This window comes from Mangifera indica, chromosome 18 (assembly GCF_011075055.1).
Source record: "Mangifera indica cultivar Alphonso chromosome 18, CATAS_Mindica_2.1, whole genome shotgun sequence".
In the NCBI taxonomy this organism is placed as follows: Eukaryota; Viridiplantae; Streptophyta; class Magnoliopsida; order Sapindales; family Anacardiaceae; genus Mangifera; species Mangifera indica.
In genome coordinates this window covers 11,500,037-11,518,935 of record NC_058154.1, presented here as the reverse complement: position 1 = coordinate 11,518,935, position 18,899 = coordinate 11,500,037, and the positions used below count along the sequence as shown (strand labels likewise).

The following is an 18,899-nucleotide window of genomic DNA, read 5'->3' as shown; positions in this document are numbered from 1 at the left end:
ATTATATCATAAATTATATTAAATTAATATAATAAATATATCATATAATATAATATATATTATTAATACAGATAGATATATTTTTTTAATAAAAATAATTATATAATAGAGATTTATATGAGTAATATTAAATTTTTAAAAATATTTATTATATTTTTCAAAATAATGATGTGTTAATTATAATTTTATTATTTTATTAATATTTTAATTGTTTTTGAAAAGTTATATTATATAATATAATACGATACTCAATATATGATACGATAAATTAAATTTTTAATATACGATACAATACGTAATTCAACTATCATAAACAGGGGCCTCAAATCCATATTTGAACTAAATGAACTATACTATCGAAATATAAATAAATAAATAAAATATATATAATGTTTATAAATTTAATGTGTTTCATTGTGATTTTTTAAATATTTTTAGGTTAGATATTACAGCTAGCTAAATGGTTGATTATTTAGAATTTTATATGAATTAATTATAAATAATGCTTGGACAGGTTTTTGTGATGATATGTATACAAATTGAACACAGATTTCTGGCATGAATTATGTGGAAATATTAAAAGGATTTATAAAATATTATTATAATAATTATTTTAACTGTAAAATGGATATTAACATTTATCAAAGGTTGATATGTAATTATTTAATTAAATATAATTAATTATTTTATTTTTAATTAAAAATAGCTAATCATATAAATTTTATTCAATCTTTTAACATGTCAAATATTCTAAATTATTTTTTCTATTGTTTTAATCATTATAAAACATAATTTTATTAATTTAATATTTTTATATGATAAATCATAGTACCTTTTTCCTTCTAAGTATGGCTAACAAATCATTCAACAATCATATATATTAAATATAAATTTATTTATCTTTCTTCTTGATCTTTGTCATGGATATGGATAGAAAATGAAACTAAATTTATGTAAAGGTACACCTACAAGGGATACATAAATGAGAATATATATATACATACATGCGGTAGGTCTGAATCTCCTTCACTGCACCATAATTGGCCTCTGTTGACTAGTCTGATACTTTGCATATAAAGGCACAAACTGTGTGTAAAAAGTTAGATTTCATTAGAAAGAGATTAGATTTGTTCATGAAATTGACATCATCTCACATGTCTTGTATCAATTTTTAGTATTTTACTTCAAACCTGTCTGAGATCTCACTCACAACAGCACAGTAAAATAAAGACTTTAGGTTGGTTTGGTCTTCTTTTCATTTTCTTTCTTGTCGTTTCAGAATTTTGCTGAGCAGCTCAAGTGCAGTGTGACAGGCCTCAATTGCTTGGTGGGTATGCTTCAAAGTTCATATCTTTGTGATCTGCTGACTTGTTTTTTGGATTGTTTGACTCTTGGCTTGTTTTTGAGGTTTGGGTTTTGAAAGTTGTGAATTTGTGCTGTGTTTTAGAAGCCTTTATTTATTCTGCATTTTGTGACTTTGAGGATTTGATGTCTCTTGTATGAAAATTTTTTTTCTTCAATTTTGAGCTTCTGGTTTGATTTGACTGCTGTTTTTAGATGAAATTTCTTTGAGATCAAGTCGGTTGAAAAAATTTTCCAAGTTGAATTCTGGGTTTATGCAGGGAAACATTTGTTTTAAGTAGCTGTTAAAGAACTTGGTTTTTGTCTCAGCTTTCCTAGTTTGCATTTCTGGAAGTTGGAGTTCTGGTAATGTTGCTTGAAATTAAAAGGGGGCTTGCAGGAATTCATTTAATTGGTGCTACTTGTGGTTGGTTGGTAGCTAGAATTTTCTTGTATGGTTGATTTCTTAAATCAATTTCCATAAAAATTCTTCTTGGTATTTCTTTGTCGCTATCGCTGCCCGATTTCATGCCAGATCCAACCTTGTAATCAAACTTACTTTTTCTGGGTTCGCTTTTCTTTGAATATATTCATTTTTGTTGTGTTTCTATGGGATCTGCGTTTTCCAAATAATCCCAGTATAATTTTCAAGTGAGTATGTGTAAGCACTTAAAGTCCACTGGGAATCAACCTCCTTTTTGTATCTGCCTAGACAAACCCCTGTAATGACAAAGTGCAGGAAGGATGTTGACTATTTATAGAATCCCACATCGTTTGAGAATGATAAAAGAATAATGGTTAAATAGTTTTATGAACTCATAAGCTAAAGATGTGTTTTGATGGACTTTGTGTCCAAATTGGAGAATATTAGGAATGCTACATTTTTTCCCCTTGAATTTTTTAGCTTTCTGATCTAACTCTATGCTGTGCTGCAAAAGTACATTCTTTAATGTGAGAGTATAAGCTATATTTCAGACAGAAAATATGACTTACATTATAGTGCATTGTGTGGTGCTACTGCTTTACAGGCTTTTGAAGTCCTTTTGACTAGGATCTTTCTCCAGCTGACTTTGAGGGATAAGAGCTTCATATAATTGACTACATCATCTCAGATTTTATATTGAGACTAAAGAGAAACATGGATCAGAAACTAGAAGCTTTAAAGGGCGGTGGAGGATCCATCAGGGTTGGCACTACTGGAACAATCAGTGCTCTGATGACTAAGGAACTGGAATCCGTTAAATCTGCCCCACAGACACCAAGATCTCATCCTGTTTCAGTTTCCTGTGGCACTACTTCTATTAAAAGACTACAACCAAGAAAATCATTAGATGGAGCAAGCACAAGTGGTGGCAGCAGTAGCAGCAATAACAATAATCATAAAAGCCATGAAATTCCCCAGAAAACAAAAGGCCATAACAAGGGTACCCATCGAATCCCAATGCTGGCCTCTGATAACATTTCTTTGGACAGAACTCCTATTCTGCTGAAAAATGGCAAGAAAGCATCTAATATTGTGGAAATTGTAGACATAAAATGTGGGCACCAGGAAAGAGCATGGGCTAGCCCTATAACCAATAAACTCAAGAAACTTGGATTCTCAAAACTATCTGAGAGTACCATCTAAGCCTGCAACTTCTTCGTATCAGACTTCAGGCTCCTAAGACTTGAAATCCCGATTGGTCGACTGTTGTCTGAGACTTCCACCATAGAACATACGCGTGGTAACCTGCTAGCTCTCCTCCGTTGCTTCTTTTGTGTTCTCAATGCAGATGCCATAGTTGGTCTAGGATGGGTACTAGAGGAAGCAATGTCTTCTACAACAGACTGAGGCTGCCTTGAGCTATCTTGGCTGCTTATTTCAAGCTGGCTAAAATGCTCAATTTCTCTCATTATGAGGGATCCTACGGTACCTCTGGTACCGATTTCTACATGAGCGTCCATAGCCATTTTCTCTGCAAGCTCTGCAGCAATGTTGCTGGATTTATACATGTTTTGTCTGGTTTAAGTTAGTCAAGAAAAGATAAGAGGATGTAGTTGAAGACTGGATTGTTTTCAGCCTAGTCTTGGTGGGGAAGTTGCCTTGAGTCTGAAGCACTAGTTGATTGGCCTTATACACATGTTTTCACATGACTTCTTTACCTCATGTTCTTTATCCAAAGTAGAGTTGACAGGATTAGGTGACATGTTCATTCTATTTGTTGCAAGAAATATCTCACGTCATGCTGACATGGACTCCTGACAAATCTACTGATGTGTGAAGCTGTTATGTTAGGGTGCAAATGAAGACTGAGTCTGCTGGTTACTTGTGTCTTTATACCTTCAATAAAATTATTTGTACTCACTTTAAGTACACAAATAGATACATATTTTATATGTGTCATCATATGATTAATTAATTTTAAATTAAAGATAAAACAACATTCAATTACGTGAAAATACATATAAGTTTATACACATAATATTGCATTTATACATTATTTAGTTATTCTGTTTAGAATTTTTGTATTTAAAAATAACCTTTCAACCCAAAACACTCGTCCTTCTTAATACAACAACAGTATCTATGTGTCTGCTGCTGCAACAATTAAATTTCTGACAAGAGTTGCGCCCATTCGTAAACATTTGGTGCAGCACATTTAAGGTGCATTATGAACACCGTTTACTCAGAAATTGATTGTCATCTATATGAAATCTGACTTGCTTCCCATATTGCTAACCAAATAGTATGCGATAAAAAGTAAACAAGGGAAGAGTTGAAAATGAAGGATGAGTAAATTCATGGACATTTTCAGTAAAGCTGTTGCTTGCTTTTCATGTCTTGAATGGAAAAGAAAAGAAAGAAGGTGGGTGACGATTGGTGAAGCAACTTGAGTGCTTCTCGGGTATGGCCAGGGCATGGCAGAAATTAATTAAAAATCTTCCCACTAGGGTTTCAAAGATTTTATGTTGAATGTTTATCTATGTTCGCATGAAGTTAATAGCAATTATTTGAACTCTTACTTTTATATTTAAAATTTTACTTTCTTTTATCATTTAAAATATCCTTTGGGGACACACAATCAATGTTTTTCTTTATTATATATGCATTTTATTGATTATATCGGTATTTATTCATTTAAAACTCTGACATTAAGCTTGGATTAAGAAGGGGTAAAAGTATATATACGAAAGAATTTCTTGTTATGTAACATTTGGGGTGTACACAATCCAAGTCAGCTTGCATCATGACTTGGATAGAACAATCCGAGTTCAAGTAAGGATGGTCCTAAGTTGAGCTCCATTCAATCAAATGTGGAAAAGTTAATGATAAATTTTTCTTTTTTAACAACTTTTTTTTTCTTTTTAGACAAATTAGACAACTCTTTTTCTTTTTGGTAAATTCATAGCGAACTCATCACTAATCGAGTAAGTTAAATTCAATTTCAAACTGATTATTTTAAATTCGAACCAAGTTTGTCACATCTAGACACGTCAATTAGGTCGGGTCGAATAGAGATCCGGCCCAAAGCACGAAAAAAAATTCGGGCACGACAAAGCCCGGCCTGATATTATAGCATGTCGGGTCAGGCCTATGGACTTATCGGGCCGGGCCTTGGGCTTTAATATTAAACCCATGGGCTGGCAGAAGCACCTCGCAGAAGCTGCTTCTGCTTAATTTTTTTCTTTGAGGCAGAAGCACCTCGCAGAAGGCAAAAAAGAAGCAGACCAGCATCTGCTTAATTTTTTTAATTTTTTCCCTATAAAAACCTATTAAATTTTTAATTTTTACTTTCAATTACAATTATAAATTTCTCAAACTTTCAATCTCTCAAACTCTCAATCTCTCAATATCTCAAACTCTCAGTCCCAATTATTTTATTATATTTTTAATCTTATTTTATTTTAATTTTATCATTACAAAATATTACAAATAGATTTAATATCAAATAAATTTAATGACGATAGCTGCTTCCCTTCCTGAGAATCCTATTATATATCATAATTTTATTATTTATGATCAAATGGAGGCCCAATTAAGGCCCGGCCCGGCCCAATTAAAGCCCGTTATTATATGGGTCGGGCCTTGGGCCTTCATATTTTAATGGGTCGGCCCGGCACGAAGGCACGTTACTGTTTGGGCCTCGGGTCCGGCCCGGCCCATTAGCCCATTGGGTCGTGCTAGAGCCGGCCCGGCCCGGCACGGCCCATTGACATCTCTAGTCACATCCTATATTTATCAATAAAGGCCAAACGACTATTTCCCACCAAAGGTTTGATGTTTTCTCAAGTTTCTGCCCTTTAACTATGGAAACACCAAACACCCACCCATGGCCGGTTAGATTTAACAAAACCCTAATGGTGGTAAGGGTAAAATCATCATTTTCGTTATAATATTAAAAATAAACTAAAATAGAATATAATTTTGCCCCCCTAAATTTTAAAAACTAAAATTTTCCCCTAGCCTAAGTTTTAAAAAATCGTAGTTTCACCCTAGGGTTTGGTTTTGAAATCTCCGGTGACCTCTCCGGCTCCGTTGCCAACGGCCTCTCCCTCCCGAAGCAACCTCTCCTTCCGGCGATCTCTTTCCTCTCATTTGGAGGTCCGATCGACGTCGGGGTCGCCTTGGGAGACGAAGAACTTCGTCGGGGAAGACGAACTTCGTCTTCCCAGACAAAGACTAAGCCATCTTCTTCGTCTGGGAAGACGAAGAACTTCGTCTTCCCCGACGAAGTTCTTTGTCTCCCAAGGCGACTCCGACGCCGATCGGACCTCCAAATGGGAGGAAAGAGATCGTCGGAAGGAGAGGTTGTTTCGGGAGGGAGAGGTCATCGACAACGGAGCCGGAGAGGTTACCGGAGATTTCAAAACCAAACCCTTGGGTGAAACTGCGATTTTTTAAAACTTAGGTTGAGGGAAAATTTTAGTTTTTAAAGTTTAGGGAGGCAAAAAGAGATAAAATTTTTAGGCGTTAGGGTTCTATTAAATCTAACCGGTCATGGGTGGGTGTTTGGTATTTCCATAGTTAAAAGAGAGACATTTGAGAAAACATCAAACCTTGGGTGGGAAATAGTCGTTTGGCCATCAATAAACTCACAACCCTTGCATAATATCAACCATGAAAATTGAAAATGATATATCAGAATTCAGATATTACTCATATTATCATACAAAGGCTATCGGTCTAACTGAACCTGGGCCTGAAGGCTGAAGTAGAAATTATCACGGTCCAGATCCTTATTCTCAGAAGCGTTTTGAGGTATCATCCACACAGGATTATTTCTTCCTCTTACATTCATCTAAACACACGTGTAGATAGACACTGAAGGTGATAAACCCAGCTTCAGGAGATTTGTAGTTTAACAGATAAAAATCTAGTCTTGAGTTATGGCTTCAATCTCATGCATTGTAACTCACCTACCCTTTACTTCAAAACCTTCAAATCCTCAATCTTCTCTCCCAAAATTCAGCTCCCAGTTTCTGGGTACCAAAAACAATCTCAAATGGCTTCGACCCCCCAAAATGGGAACCTCCAATGGGTCCAAAGCTCAGTGCTGGTTCAAGTTTGGTAAAAATGGTGTTGATTCTGAAGGTGCTGGAATTTATGGAAGCCAGTCCCGTGATGACTTTGATAGAGATGATGTTGAGCAGGTTCATTCTCTTTTATCATAGACCCATCTGCATATCTTTTCTTTTTTTTCCATTTTGCTTGCTTTTAAGTTCACATGTGTATTTTAGATAAGGGTGTGTTGAAATTTAGATTGCAGTTAGTGATAGTTTACTCTGGTTTGAGGAAAATAATGGGGGTTTTAGATTGCTTGTTTGTGTGAATTTGAATGTGTGACACTCTGAGCCTGAACTTGAGTTAGATTTATAGGTTGCTTTAAAGGGTACGCACGGTTCAGTTTGATAAGGTTTAAGACCTTTTTTGGACCAAACTTAAAAAAAGGGTTTGAAATCAAACCATTTTAAATTTTAAATCAAACTGAAAAAATAGGATTTGCTCTGGTTTAGATTATATTTTGAACCTATTGAGAATCATTCACTTTCAAGTATTTCATATTTAATAAATAATAGTTGAGTTATGGTTATCTAGTATACGAAATAAACATCCAAATGAATATAAAATATATATACAAAAACATATAAAAAAATGACAATTGTCAAATATAGTTTTATACATACATAAATATGTACTGTTTTTCTAAAAATTTATCAACCCATATTAACCGTTTTATAAACCAAACCGGTTTGAACCAAATTTCTTTGATTGTTGTTTAATAGAATTTTAGTGTTTGAACTATAGGGTTTATGTTCAAATGCTGATAGAAGTTAGATCTGGTTTAGAATTTAGGGTTTTGTTTGAGAGTAAAGCTAATCCCTATTACTAAATGGAAACATATATGGAATGTGTAGAAGGGAATTCTTTCAACTCATGATCATTTATTTGTTCTGAGGAACATACTTTGGTTAGCAAATCTGATTGTTCAAAGAGACTTTGGTGTGAATATGAATTAGTTTCTTCAGAAGTGATAACAGCAAGAAACAAATTTTGCCCTGCAGTACTTCAACTACATGGGGATGCTTGCAGTTGAGGGTTCATATGATAAGATGGAGGCTCTCTTAAGCCAAAGTATCCACCCGGTTGACATCTTACTGATGCTCGCCGCCTCAGAGGGCGACAAACCAAAAATTGAAGAGCTTATGAGAGCTGGAGCTAATTACACTGTCAAGGACGTGGATGGAAAGACTGCACTTGATAGAGCTGCCAACGACGAAATCAAAGACTTCATCCTTGGTTTTTCAGTTCAGAAGGCATGATCTTATTTGTTCTTGTTACTGTTGTTTCAATTTTGATTTTCAGATATCTTAAGCTTCATATTGTGGTCTGTGAGTTTGACTTTGAAATATTATTGGTAATTCAATTAATCAAGTAAGTTTCTATTTCTTTTTTTTCTTTCACTTGCTTGATTATATTCATGCTAGATTAGACTTTGATCTGCTATAACTAAATTCATGCCAAGAAAAGATATTTCCTTTCATGCCAACAATACCGCAAAATGTGTATTTGTATATATGTAAATAAAGCCGGATTCGTGTCAAGTTGAGCCCAAACAAGGGCTGGTCAAGCTCAACAAAAATCCAAAAAATCTGGCTCGAGCTCAAGCTTACAACGAGTTGTCAAAAAGCCATTAAAGAGGAGAAATAAGAATAGTTGGAGATGAAAAAGAAGAGAAATTGTCAGAAAAAAAAGAAACTGGAGAAGATGAATATGTCACCATTACCAATAAAAAAATGGTTGGAGAAGATAAATAACCGCCAAAGAAGTTGGATTTTTTGGCGGCTTTCCAGTGACTTAACAACATCAAGCTAGCTCAACTCAAAATCCCTAGCTTGAATTCGGGCTTAGTTTGGATCCACCCGTGTCTGAGAATGAATTTGATGTCTTGAATGAGATGAAAATTTCATGGACTAGACTAGTGTTTACATTTTTTGGTAAGACAGACAAATTCTTTTGCAAAAATACAACGCCAAATGGCTTCAGCAGCACCCAAAAAGGCATTATTTTTCCTTGTGTTGACATAAAAGTGTGTATACATACAAATATAGTATTTAGTAGGGTTGAAACTCTATAGGTATTTTTCCAATAATTTTTTTGAAAACCTTCTAAAATATTTCTTATTAATGAATGACCCGAATATAATACGGCAGAGTAATACTTTCTGTATTAACAAAATGAATTACTAATTAAATGATTTTGAATTAAAGATAAAGTAAATAATTAAATCAATCGATCAGTATTTCATAGAAACTTAAAGTCTCTATTCCAAGCTAATTTTATTTCATATATTAGGATATGAAAATGATTATATTTGAATCGAATTGAGCTCAAGTTTAGGTTAGTTCGAATATGGCTCAACTTGAAAAAGTTGAACTTAAGCCTAGATTCAAGTTCAACAAGCTCCCCCCAAGTCAATTCATGTTTGGCTACAATATTGAATTAAGCCAAAAATTAATCAAAATGACATCATCTTGATACGTATAAATTAAAAACGATATCATTTTAATCAATTTAAATCAAAAATTTTCAAGTTCACAAGTGGAATATCTCCCAAGCTCGACGATACAAAATTCTTAGGCACAAACTTAAGCTTGAGCTCCCCTTGGGGCTCATTCAAGCTTTGCTAGAAAATGAGCTCGAACCAGCTAGATATGAGGAAATGTTAAAAGTATTAGTTAAATCAGCAAGTCTGGCATGTGATCACAAAACTAACACTAGAAAAACATGTGTTTAACAGGCTCATATTATCAACTATCAAGGGTGAAACCCAGAATTGTTCTGTAAGGTTTCCAGGTAGATGATTCCAGTGAAAATTTTTGGGTCAGACTACAATTATCTTAATCTGAAAGTGACTAATCTTCATTATTACAAAGAATTTTTCATTAAGTGATCAAGAATTACACAAAGTGCAATGAGATAATTACTTCAGTGACTGCTTAAAATAGAGCTCAACAAGCTTCTTAAAAGTGTCAAATAAACTAGTAAAAGGGTTAAGTTCAATAGGGGCTTTCAGTTCTAGATCAGGAAATTGGTTTGTCAAAGCCTGTTGCATTCCAGACATGGACATCATTGCAGCTAGCTTACTATTAGACATTACTTCACAATCCTGTGGAGTATCCTTGATTTTGCTTGGATCATATCCGTAATTCACCAAGTAAGATTTGTACTTTTCAATGAAAGCAGGTCCAGGGTCCGGAGTTCTTGAGTATATCTGAAATGTCAATGGCAAAGAACAAACTTTAGACTAGAGATCTGAAATGATAATGTTCAAGAACACACATTGTCTTCTTCGCATTGCTGATTACCTGAACAAAGCTTCTGTCTTTTGCTCCGGAAACAAGAGAAAAGTTATCGTAGTCAGTAGCGATCACATCGTAAGGCTCCTTAGGAATAAAAGGCAATGTGGGAAAACGAAGATAACATTTTTGTTTAATCATCTCTAGCTTCTCTAGGTCGGTCTCACTATTCTCCAACTCCTCCTCTGGAAGGCATTGAACCTTCCCCCTTATTCCAGTAATGTATCCATCAGGGCCCCCATGAACACAAAAGGTGTCAACCTGAATAGAGGGTGCCTCCATATCAAATGTGTATACACCCTGCATATTGATAGATGAAGATATATTACAATTCAGATTTTCGAATTTCAAGGGTATAAACTGTATAAGAAATGCCACCATAAGTTTAGTTTTGCAACAGAATCAATCACTTGTTGCAGCAAATCAGACCAGTTAGTATCTACAGAAATTTTCAAATGCTTGCCTAAAAGAGCAGACTCCAGATCCAGAATTGGATTTCAAGCTAACAGAACCATGTCAGATGGACGAGGAAAACATCAGGTTTTCTTTAACTCAACATGGCAATTTCTTTGGCCTAATGTTTACCTGAGTGCAGTGGCAGTCTTCTTGACCTTGCCCAGCAAATCCACGTTTGAGTGAAGCAACTTCAAACCACCTTCCAGAGTATCGGACGGGGTCAAAATCCTTTGCCGTCATACCTCTCATCATCATAAATTTCCCATTCCTTCCATCAGAGGTTTGATCAATTGGAAGTGTCGGCTCTTTATCTGCTGCACTTGCAATTTGGCATATATTGTTTGGATAAGATATAACTGCTGCACCAACCTTTCAAGGAAAATGAGAATAATTCTTAGTAATATCTCTTGCCTATGAATTTGTTGTACAAATCAATTTTCAGTTTATTAGAAAGAAAAGAAATGCATAATACATGAACCAAAAGAATGAAGAACTGAAAAAGCAAACACCTGTTCAACAAACTTCTCAGCTTCAGTGCAAGAATAATCCATTGAAAAAACTAAATTTCTCCAATAGTTCCGGTCTAAGACTAAAGTTCAATGAAATAATCCCCAATAAATAATCAGAAAGACCTCATTGTTCATCTTCTTCACAAAAAGCAACGAAGTTTTATCTCAGTAAAAGGTTGTATTATGAACTGATAAACTCACACTAGAAGCCTACAGCAGTAGAGATAATAAAACCAACAAACCTGATTCGTTTGAGATAGAACAAATATGGAGGCAGCAATTCCAGATAATGCATGCTTTACTTGGCTTGTCAGAATGTGATTGTCAAAGGAGCATTTTACCATCGTTTTTTCAGAAATTCCCCTACGGAAGCAGACCAAAAAAAATAATTAACTCTTGTATGTTGAGACATTCAAAAAAGGCAAACATGAAGCAGTGTTGGCCTCTTCCCTAGAACTAGAATATTATGGAAAAACACAACCCTTGAACAATAAAACTATGTGCACACACTTTTGAATACACAATTAGATACACAAATGATATATTATCATGTGATTTGATGATTTTGAATCAAAGAACATATCATCTATATGCCCAATTATGTACTCAAATGGTTGCAAGTAACATTGCTCATAAACCATAGCCATTCCTGTCAACAACAATTTAAAACCATCTAAGCAAACATGAATTTTGAGATTTAGCCCACATAGCAATTAACCACAACCTTTTCTGTATCAGTGATCAACAACACCCACAAACCCAGAACTGGAAACAAGCAATGGTTACCCAGTTTCACAATATTTTTCCCATTATCAAAACCTCACAGACCAAACAAATACAAGAGAAACAAAGAATATAAACAAGAATTCAATGAAAAAAACCCCAAGTAAATAAGGAGAAGAGAAGTGGGTGGGGTTTTGGTACCTGGAGCTGGGGGTTGGAGGAGAAGAAGAAGCATTGCATCGAACGAGAGTAACAGGAGATAATTGATGTAAAACATTTACCATATTGTGCATAATTTCTGATCTTTGGCTTCAATGTGTTCGTACTTGGAACTCTTTCTCTTTTTATCTTTGAAGCAGGTTCAATCGTTCTTGATTGATGCTTTATCAGTAGTAAGAAAGAGTTCTACAGTTGAGTTCAGTTAATTACCGTTGTGCTCCTTCACAAATATGCCAGAAATATCTTCTTCCACGCTAGTTGATACAATTAATACCAGCTATGGTTGGGATAATCAACATCCTTTTTTATTTTTATATAAATTCAATCCAAATTGAGTTTATTGCCGAATTGGGCTTGATCTTATTTGAATTAGTATATAATATCATTAAAATATTCCCGATAAAATAATTAATTTTATTGAGAGATAAACGTTATCACCTATATTAAAGTTGGATTCTAACCGAGATTATTAACTCAAATTCAAGTTCAAATTTGAGAATTTAATATTGTTGAACTCAAGCTTGAAGGGTGTTTAGTCTGTCAAACTCATAAGTATAAAAAAATTAGATTTAAATCAATTAAAATAATATTGTTTTAATTAATATACATCAAAATGATATCATTTTATTTATTTTCGACTCAATTTGGCTCAATACTGTAGTTAAACTCTTGAATTCAATTCGATTCAAACCCTCCCTTAACTAGCAGAATAACCAATGTAACTAAAATAACAAATAAACCATACTTTAATTAAACTACCAAATTAGAGATTCAACTGAAATTTAACTCATTCAAATCAAACAATAGATATAAGCTGAACTAAATCAAACAATAGATATAAACTGAACTAATGCGGCTCAAATCCACCCTTACATGTAACTGGTTAAAGAAATTCCTGTTACCTTAAACAAAAAATTTACCAATTTCTTTAAATTACATTTTATTTTCTCAAAAACATTCTAAAATAGAGCTTATTTTAGGGTCCCAATTCATGCCATAGATTGAATGAAGAGGAATCTATAAGGCAAAATATTAGCTAAACAAAATTTCTCATTCAACTTGTTTAATCCCATACGTACAGCGTCTATACTTCTAAACTCTGAAAGTGATAATAAAACAAAACTGTAAGAAATGCAGAGAAAATGGGATGAATAAATTCTCTTTAACCTTTTTTCTGCACTTCTATAAACGAAGGGGAAAAAAGGGTAAAAGCTAATGATACAAGACATTCTTTGTGTTGAAAAGAATTGCAGGTTTGCTGTTTGCTCTGGTACATGATCAGAAGAGACTATCTTTGAAGTTTCCACCAGTGAGCAGATTGTAAAATTTATCTTCCGGTTCATCGCTTTTCTTCTCAATTTCCTTTATATTCTGATCCAACGAAGTTGATGTTGATGGTGCAGGTCTTTTGACCGACACAGACACAAACGCCACTTTCTTCGTACCAGACTTGACTGTTGATGGATTTGAGCTCGGAGAAGAGTGTGACACAACAAGCAAACCACCTTCCGAGGTGAGTTCATGGCAAGGGGTTTCAGATGTGCCTGAATTTTCTCCTAATTTCAGAGTACTGTCAACCGGCTTCCCATCGTCACTCAGGCTTGCAAGCAAATTGATTTTATTCTCATCAATATTAGTTGTTGGTTGCTCTGCAGCAGCACGGTTGTTATTCACCTTCTCAGAATCTGGTTCATCATCAACAGTAAACAAAATTGAACCGCACAGGACAAGTCAGCCAAAAGAACACCAAAACTTGGAGATGCATATAAAATGCAAAGAGTTGCCAGTAACACAAATTCTTACCCCCAAGAAAAGCCTCAAGACTTTGGTACGGTACAGCAGAATCTCCGACAGGGATTTTGCTTCCAGAATCCCCTTCTTGACTGTTGACATTGCTCTTATTTGACTTCTCAAGTAATATAAACTTGTCTGTACTCCAGACAGATTCTAGAGTGATATATTCCTGATTTGCTGGATAAAACTCCCTATATACCTGTGACAGTGTTAAGGGAAAAGGAGTAAGGATCTATCTATAAGCAATAGGGATCAGAGAAAAGATTTTCACTAAAATGACTTGCAAATTTGAGAGACACAGTCAGACCTCAATCCCTTCCTGGGCTATTTTCACTGATTGCTTCTTTTGGGATAGCAAAGATACAGCGTTGAATACTGAAACAATATCCAGTAAAATCTGCACAACAAACAACCACAGGATAATTTTGCAAAAGCATAAAATTGTAACCTATACCCAACAGTGAAACCAACAATGTCAAATTCTTTGAGGATGGCCAAAAAACTACCAATGTTTTAGGGAAGAGCAAGATTATACCAAAGTTATCTGAAAAGATGGAAGTTAGTCTAGCATTTTCACCCAAATTGAACCCTAGGCGTATTCATAGTTTTACTTGGTTAAAATCTATAAATGTAGCATCAACATATCTACATCAAATTCCTAATCCATTAATTGTAATGTAAAGTTTTATAGGACAAAAAGAACTTGTACCTAGCTTGACACCGTCTTACAAATTGAAATCTAACCGATATTGGGAAAATGAACTGAAACTTACTTGTTGAACCAAGACACGGAGGCGTGCAAGCAAAGCCAAAATTGTCAGGGAAAATGACATAAAAAATGATCGAGCTAGCAAAGTAGATATCTCTCTGTAGAATAGTCAAGGATGAGAAAAAAAAATGATACAAATTCTTCTATACATACATGACAAGTTAACAAACCACAGGACTAAACAAGCCACACGTATGGGCATAACTTTTCAGCATACCTTCTCTTGAGAAGAAAAGAGTGCACCTAAATTAAAATGACGTTCCAAAAGCAAGTAAAACCAGAGCGGAAACTCATGCTTTTACATCTATCATGATGAAAAAAATATATGGTGCCTTATCAAGATATTACAACGAAAATAACCACCAAATAAGAAGTGGATAGCGAGAAAAAAGTTAAGAGCTACTAATAAATTATGGAAACTAAATCAAGAACAATGAGTAATGCTCATGGACTACACAAATGTAACAGTGCTTCAAATATCACTGATGTAGTCACATGCTAAAAATGTCAAACAAAGGATACGTAGCTGCCTTCAACATTGGCTCTACCATCTGCAACAAAAACAAAGCATAGATGATTACACCATCCAAGCAGTTTCACACTGTATAATTATGGTTCAAGCATATGCACAGATATACACCATCTTTAGATTGAAAGAAAATCAGAACACATAACCTATTTCCAGAAATTATATTTAATTTCCTTATTTTAGTGAATGAGCATAAAGTGGAAAGCCTCTAATAGAAATAGACAGTAATTAGAATTGCAAAATCTGACAAAATCATGTTAGACCATTAACAAAGAGAAATAAAAGATTTTCTTTATATAAAGAAACACATGCCTGAACAATTAAACACACACAATGATTAACTATAATAGTGCTACACAAGAGTAATATGCTTGATGAGAAAGGATCCACACCTGTGACAGTAAACGTGCAGCTCCTAAAAGTCTCTCCATAAAATTATATTTTCCACCATCACATTTTCTTCTCTTCAAACTGAGACATATAAATAAACAAAGTAAACTCCTAAAGATAATATCTATCTGAACAAAATCATTTAAATCTCAAATAAAACAGTGCAGAACAAAATTATAAACAAGGTAGTTTATGTGACAAAACTTTCAGTGAATATCAGTAAGCCAATAAATTATTGCTCAATAGCATTCTTCACCTTATGCAATATTAAAGGATCTTTTAGATACAAGCACTTAGTCCTTACCTTTAACATTCATAAATTGATCTGAATAATCAAAACAACAGTGTACCAACATATCAATTAACATACGTTTCTATTAATGCATGTGGAATGATCGTTAACAGATGAGATTAAGTGCCTATTTCAGAAAACTTATTTCATCAAAAATCAGGGATTCCTCTTCCTAACCTGTCAATAATTTAATCACTATTTACTGCTTCAAATTCAGAATATTCATATACGGTTTGCTTACAGTAAAATTACAGAGAAATATAATACATATATATGTGTGTGTGTGTGTGTGTGTGTGTGTGTGTGTGTGTGTATACATACATATATATATAAGAAAAAAATATACCTTTCTAAAAGATGCACCTTTTGTTTGGGTCTCTTCCCAGTGATAACTTGAAAGCAACAACTTAATAACTCCTCCAACTTAGTTGATTGCAAAAGCCTCAAGTCCCTCCTCACCTAACATCCAATTTTTTTTTATTATTAAATAGAGCTTATTCTCCGTTTGGCGGCTGAGAAAATTGACATTCAATCTTAAACAATTCATTACGAGCCACACATACAAAAAACAACAATCTAATCATAACATATGAATTCTGATAACAGAACCCAGAAAGTTTAGAATAACAACGAAGAAGAAGAAAAAAAAAAAAACTAACCTTCAGAAGATATTGAAAATAAGAGGACCTCCTGTGCTGATTCTTGTTCTTGTAAACAAGCCTTTCAAAAACTCCAAACTCTGCTTGAAGCTGAGCCAAAAGAGTCTTCAGTTTCTCTTCAAGACTTTCAATTTTCGATGAATCCATCATTACACATCAATCAAACTCTCTTTCTCTTCTCTCTCTGCTTCCTGACACTCCACTTGTGCCTGCCGCCGATTCCTTTCTCTGTCTTTAACCCAGAAACTGGCTGGGATTCAGGCCCAAAAGGAAACTCTTTTCTAACATAATGGACCAAGCCTCAGCCCAAAAAGGACAATTGGAGTAATAAGGGCTTCAAAATAAAGAAAAAAATATTAAATTTCTGTATGTAATAAACGGTACCTTTAGACCTAGATCGGGCCTTGCCCCAATTAAAGGGTCAGCCCATAACTCAACTGGTCTGATCGATTTGTTAAATTAGTGATATCAGCATGACATAATTAAAATTATATATATTTATAAACAATATCTAACCATAAATATTTTCAACTCAGTGGTCCTATGTTAAGTCATATGCAAGAAAGACATAGGTTAAAAGATTGATAAAAGTCAAAATAATACATCAAGCATAGTTTATTAGTGGTATTGAGACAACTTCTATTCGTTGCAAGAAGTATTAGATTACTCTAAAAGCAATCTAAAAGTAAATACACATAATTATATTATTAATTTAAGAGTAATATTATGTATATTTATTTTACGTTCACAAATGTATACATATTTATATATCTCATCATATGATTAAATATTATTTTATTTTTAATTCAAAATTATTCAATTATATAATAATACATATAAGTATATATATATTTGTATATCCAAAGTGGGTACATATAATTTTATTATTAATCTAAGAGTAATATTATACGTACCCATTTTAGATATATAAATATATATACATTTATACGGTCATCATATGATTGGGTATTGTTTTATTTTTAATTTAAAATCATATAATCATATGATAATACATATAAATACGTACATATTTATGTATGTAAAGTGAATATACATAGTTTTACGGGTAATCAAATTATGCAATTTAAATAATGGATTAGGTGAGAAGATTTTATGAGATTCCTTGACTTCTTCAAATTTTCATATCTAAATGTAATTAACAGTGTGCTTTCACTAAGCATGATTGGCATTTTATTGACACTAAAATGGATTCCAGCAGTCACTTTCATTACATCTAATGACTATGAATAAACGCTTAATATTTTCTTATGGGCAATTAATTATTATCCTTATCTTATTGAAAATTTAGAATCTAAGAATTGTTTATACACTGTCAATATCTTATCAAATAATGTAATTGATGATTTTCTAAATTACATATACATGTGCAAGTATGCATGTAGGGTTGGACTCGAGCTGAGCCAGCTGGAGTTGGAGCTCGAGCTCGGCTGGGTCGAGTCCGAAACGAGCCGGGCTTAGCCAAGCTCAAGCTATTCGTTAAATTTTTTAATTAAAATTTTTGATACAAAACGACGTCGTTTTGACTAATATATATTAAAAACGATATCGTTTTGATAACGAAAAATGAGTCGAATCGAAACGAGTCGGCCTTAGCCGAGCTCGAACTTGAGCCACCCATATATGAACTCGAGCTCAAGCTCTGCTCAAATCTAACTCTATATACATACGTGTGACATTCTTAAACTAGTTTGTTCTATATGTAGAGAAAATTCAATATCATTTTGTATTACAATGAAGAAGTAAACACATTTTTTTTTTTGTAAATGAATTGCAAGAAAGAGATGCGAGTGAACTTACCAAGACCAATGTTGCAAAGTCGATTTTGAAACCCTAGCTCTTGCGATAGAGAGATGGCAAACGGAAAGGTGAGAGACATTAGAAGGAGAAGTTAGGGTTTGTCAAGGTTTAAATTTTATATATTTGTTGTTTTGTCTAAAAGTAGGGGTAATTTTGTCCGGATGAATAAACAAGTGAGGCTAAAGTAGCCAAACTTGGTAGTTGGGTTTCATGTAATTTTAATAGAATAGAAGGGCATCATTTGAAAATTAAGATTGCCTCATGCCAAACAAACTTGAAAAAAAAAAAGTAATGTATTTAATAAAAAATAAATTTATAAAGTATTATTCTCTCACCTTATACAAATTACATCGATTATAATAAAATTATATATATATAATAATAATATATAATTATATAATTAAATATTATTTTATTTTTAATTTAAAACTATCTAATTATATAATGATATATAATTATTTATTCATAAAATTATATATATTTATGTATATAATACTACTCAATTTTTTGTTTGTACATTATGATATAATACAATAAAAAAAAGGTTAAATAACTATTTCCC

The 18,899-nt window shown here is 33.5% G+C and overlaps 4 protein-coding genes across 7 annotated transcripts; 2 read left to right on the top strand and 2 right to left on the bottom strand.

The window, feature by feature from the left end:
- The first annotated feature begins 1,048 nt into the window (after positions 1 to 1,048).
- On the top strand, positions 1,049 to 3,706 carry LOC123201432. 3 transcript variants are annotated; one of them, XM_044616940.1, is made up of 2 exons: positions 1,049 to 1,331; positions 2,370 to 3,706. In XM_044616940.1, the coding sequence occupies exon 2, from the start codon at positions 2,480 to 2,482 to the stop codon at positions 2,966 to 2,968; it is 489 nt and encodes a 162-aa protein (XP_044472875.1). In that variant the 5' UTR covers positions 1,049 to 1,331; positions 2,370 to 2,479; the 3' UTR covers positions 2,969 to 3,706. The 3 variants fall into 3 exon arrangements, with proteins under 3 accessions (XP_044472875.1, XP_044472874.1, XP_044472876.1); XM_044616939.1 differs by having other exon boundaries at positions 1,055 to 1,327; XM_044616941.1 differs by lacking the exon at positions 1,049 to 1,331 and adding an exon at positions 1,689 to 1,707.
- A 2,905-nt stretch (positions 3,707 to 6,611) lies between these two features.
- On the top strand, positions 6,612 to 8,283 carry LOC123201519 (protein LHCP TRANSLOCATION DEFECT-like). Its single transcript, XM_044617067.1, has 2 exons — positions 6,612 to 6,972; positions 7,885 to 8,283. Exons 1-2 carry the CDS (start codon positions 6,709 to 6,711, stop codon positions 8,140 to 8,142), a joined length of 522 nt encoding a protein of 173 aa, XP_044473002.1. The 5' UTR covers positions 6,612 to 6,708; the 3' UTR covers positions 8,143 to 8,283.
- A 1,462-nt stretch (positions 8,284 to 9,745) lies between these two features.
- Positions 9,746 to 12,355, bottom strand: LOC123201455 (chloroplastic lipocalin). The gene is made up of 5 exons (XM_044616969.1): positions 12,069 to 12,355; positions 11,387 to 11,507; positions 10,765 to 11,004; positions 10,189 to 10,479; positions 9,746 to 10,094 (listed from the first exon to the last, which is right to left on the bottom strand). The coding sequence occupies exons 1-5, from the start codon at positions 12,158 to 12,160 to the stop codon at positions 9,804 to 9,806; spliced, it is 1,035 nt and encodes a 344-aa protein (XP_044472904.1). The 5' UTR covers positions 12,161 to 12,355; the 3' UTR covers positions 9,746 to 9,803.
- Positions 12,356 to 13,118: 763 nt separating this feature from the next.
- On the bottom strand, positions 13,119 to 16,741 carry LOC123201441. 2 transcript variants are annotated; one of them, XM_044616951.1, is made up of 8 exons: positions 16,520 to 16,741; positions 16,207 to 16,319; positions 15,571 to 15,649; positions 15,172 to 15,200; positions 14,654 to 14,747; positions 14,188 to 14,277; positions 13,890 to 14,079; positions 13,119 to 13,783 (listed from the first exon to the last, which is right to left on the bottom strand). In XM_044616951.1, the coding sequence occupies exons 1-8, from the start codon at positions 16,667 to 16,669 to the stop codon at positions 13,365 to 13,367; spliced, it is 1,164 nt and encodes a 387-aa protein (XP_044472886.1). In that variant the 5' UTR covers positions 16,670 to 16,741; the 3' UTR covers positions 13,119 to 13,364. The 2 variants fall into 2 exon arrangements, with proteins under 2 accessions (XP_044472886.1, XP_044472887.1); XM_044616952.1 differs by having other exon boundaries at positions 13,119 to 13,771; positions 16,520 to 16,739.
- Positions 16,742 to 18,899: the final 2,158 nt, after the last annotated feature.

What these genes read in the sequence shown, in the direction of transcription:
- LOC123201432 (XM_044616940.1), top strand. Translation starts at nt 2,480, where the DNA reads ATGGATCAGAAACTAGAAGCTTTAAAGGGCGGTGGAGGATCCATCAGG.
- LOC123201441 (XM_044616951.1), bottom strand. Translation starts at nt 16,669, where the DNA reads ATGATGGATTCATCGAAAATTGAAAGTCTTGAAGAGAAACTGAAGACT. An exon ending in ATTTTCAATATCTTCTGAAG is followed by an intron (nt 16,320 to 16,519) that starts GTTAGTTTTTTT and finishes ATTGGATGTTAG; the next exon opens with GTGAGGAGGGACTTGAGGCT. An exon ending in CCAATGTTGAAGGCAGCTAC is followed by an intron (nt 14,748 to 15,171) that starts GTATCCTTTGTT and finishes ACTATTCTACAG; the next exon opens with AGAGATATCTACTTTGCTAG.
- LOC123201455 (XM_044616969.1), bottom strand. Translation starts at nt 12,160, where the DNA reads ATGCACAATATGGTAAATGTTTTACATCAATTATCTCCTGTTACTCTC. An exon ending in TTCTATCTCAAACGAATCAG is followed by an intron (nt 11,005 to 11,386) that starts GTTTGTTGGTTT and finishes TTTCCTTGAAAG; the next exon opens with GTTGGTGCAGCAGTTATATC. An exon ending in AAGACAGAAGCTTTGTTCAG is followed by an intron (nt 10,095 to 10,188) that starts GTAATCAGCAAT and finishes TTGACATTTCAG; the next exon opens with ATATACTCAAGAACTCCGGA.
- LOC123201519 (XM_044617067.1), top strand. Translation starts at nt 6,709, where the DNA reads ATGGCTTCAATCTCATGCATTGTAACTCACCTACCCTTTACTTCAAAA. An exon ending in ATAGAGATGATGTTGAGCAG is followed by an intron (nt 6,973 to 7,884) that starts GTTCATTCTCTT and finishes TTTGCCCTGCAG; the next exon opens with TACTTCAACTACATGGGGAT.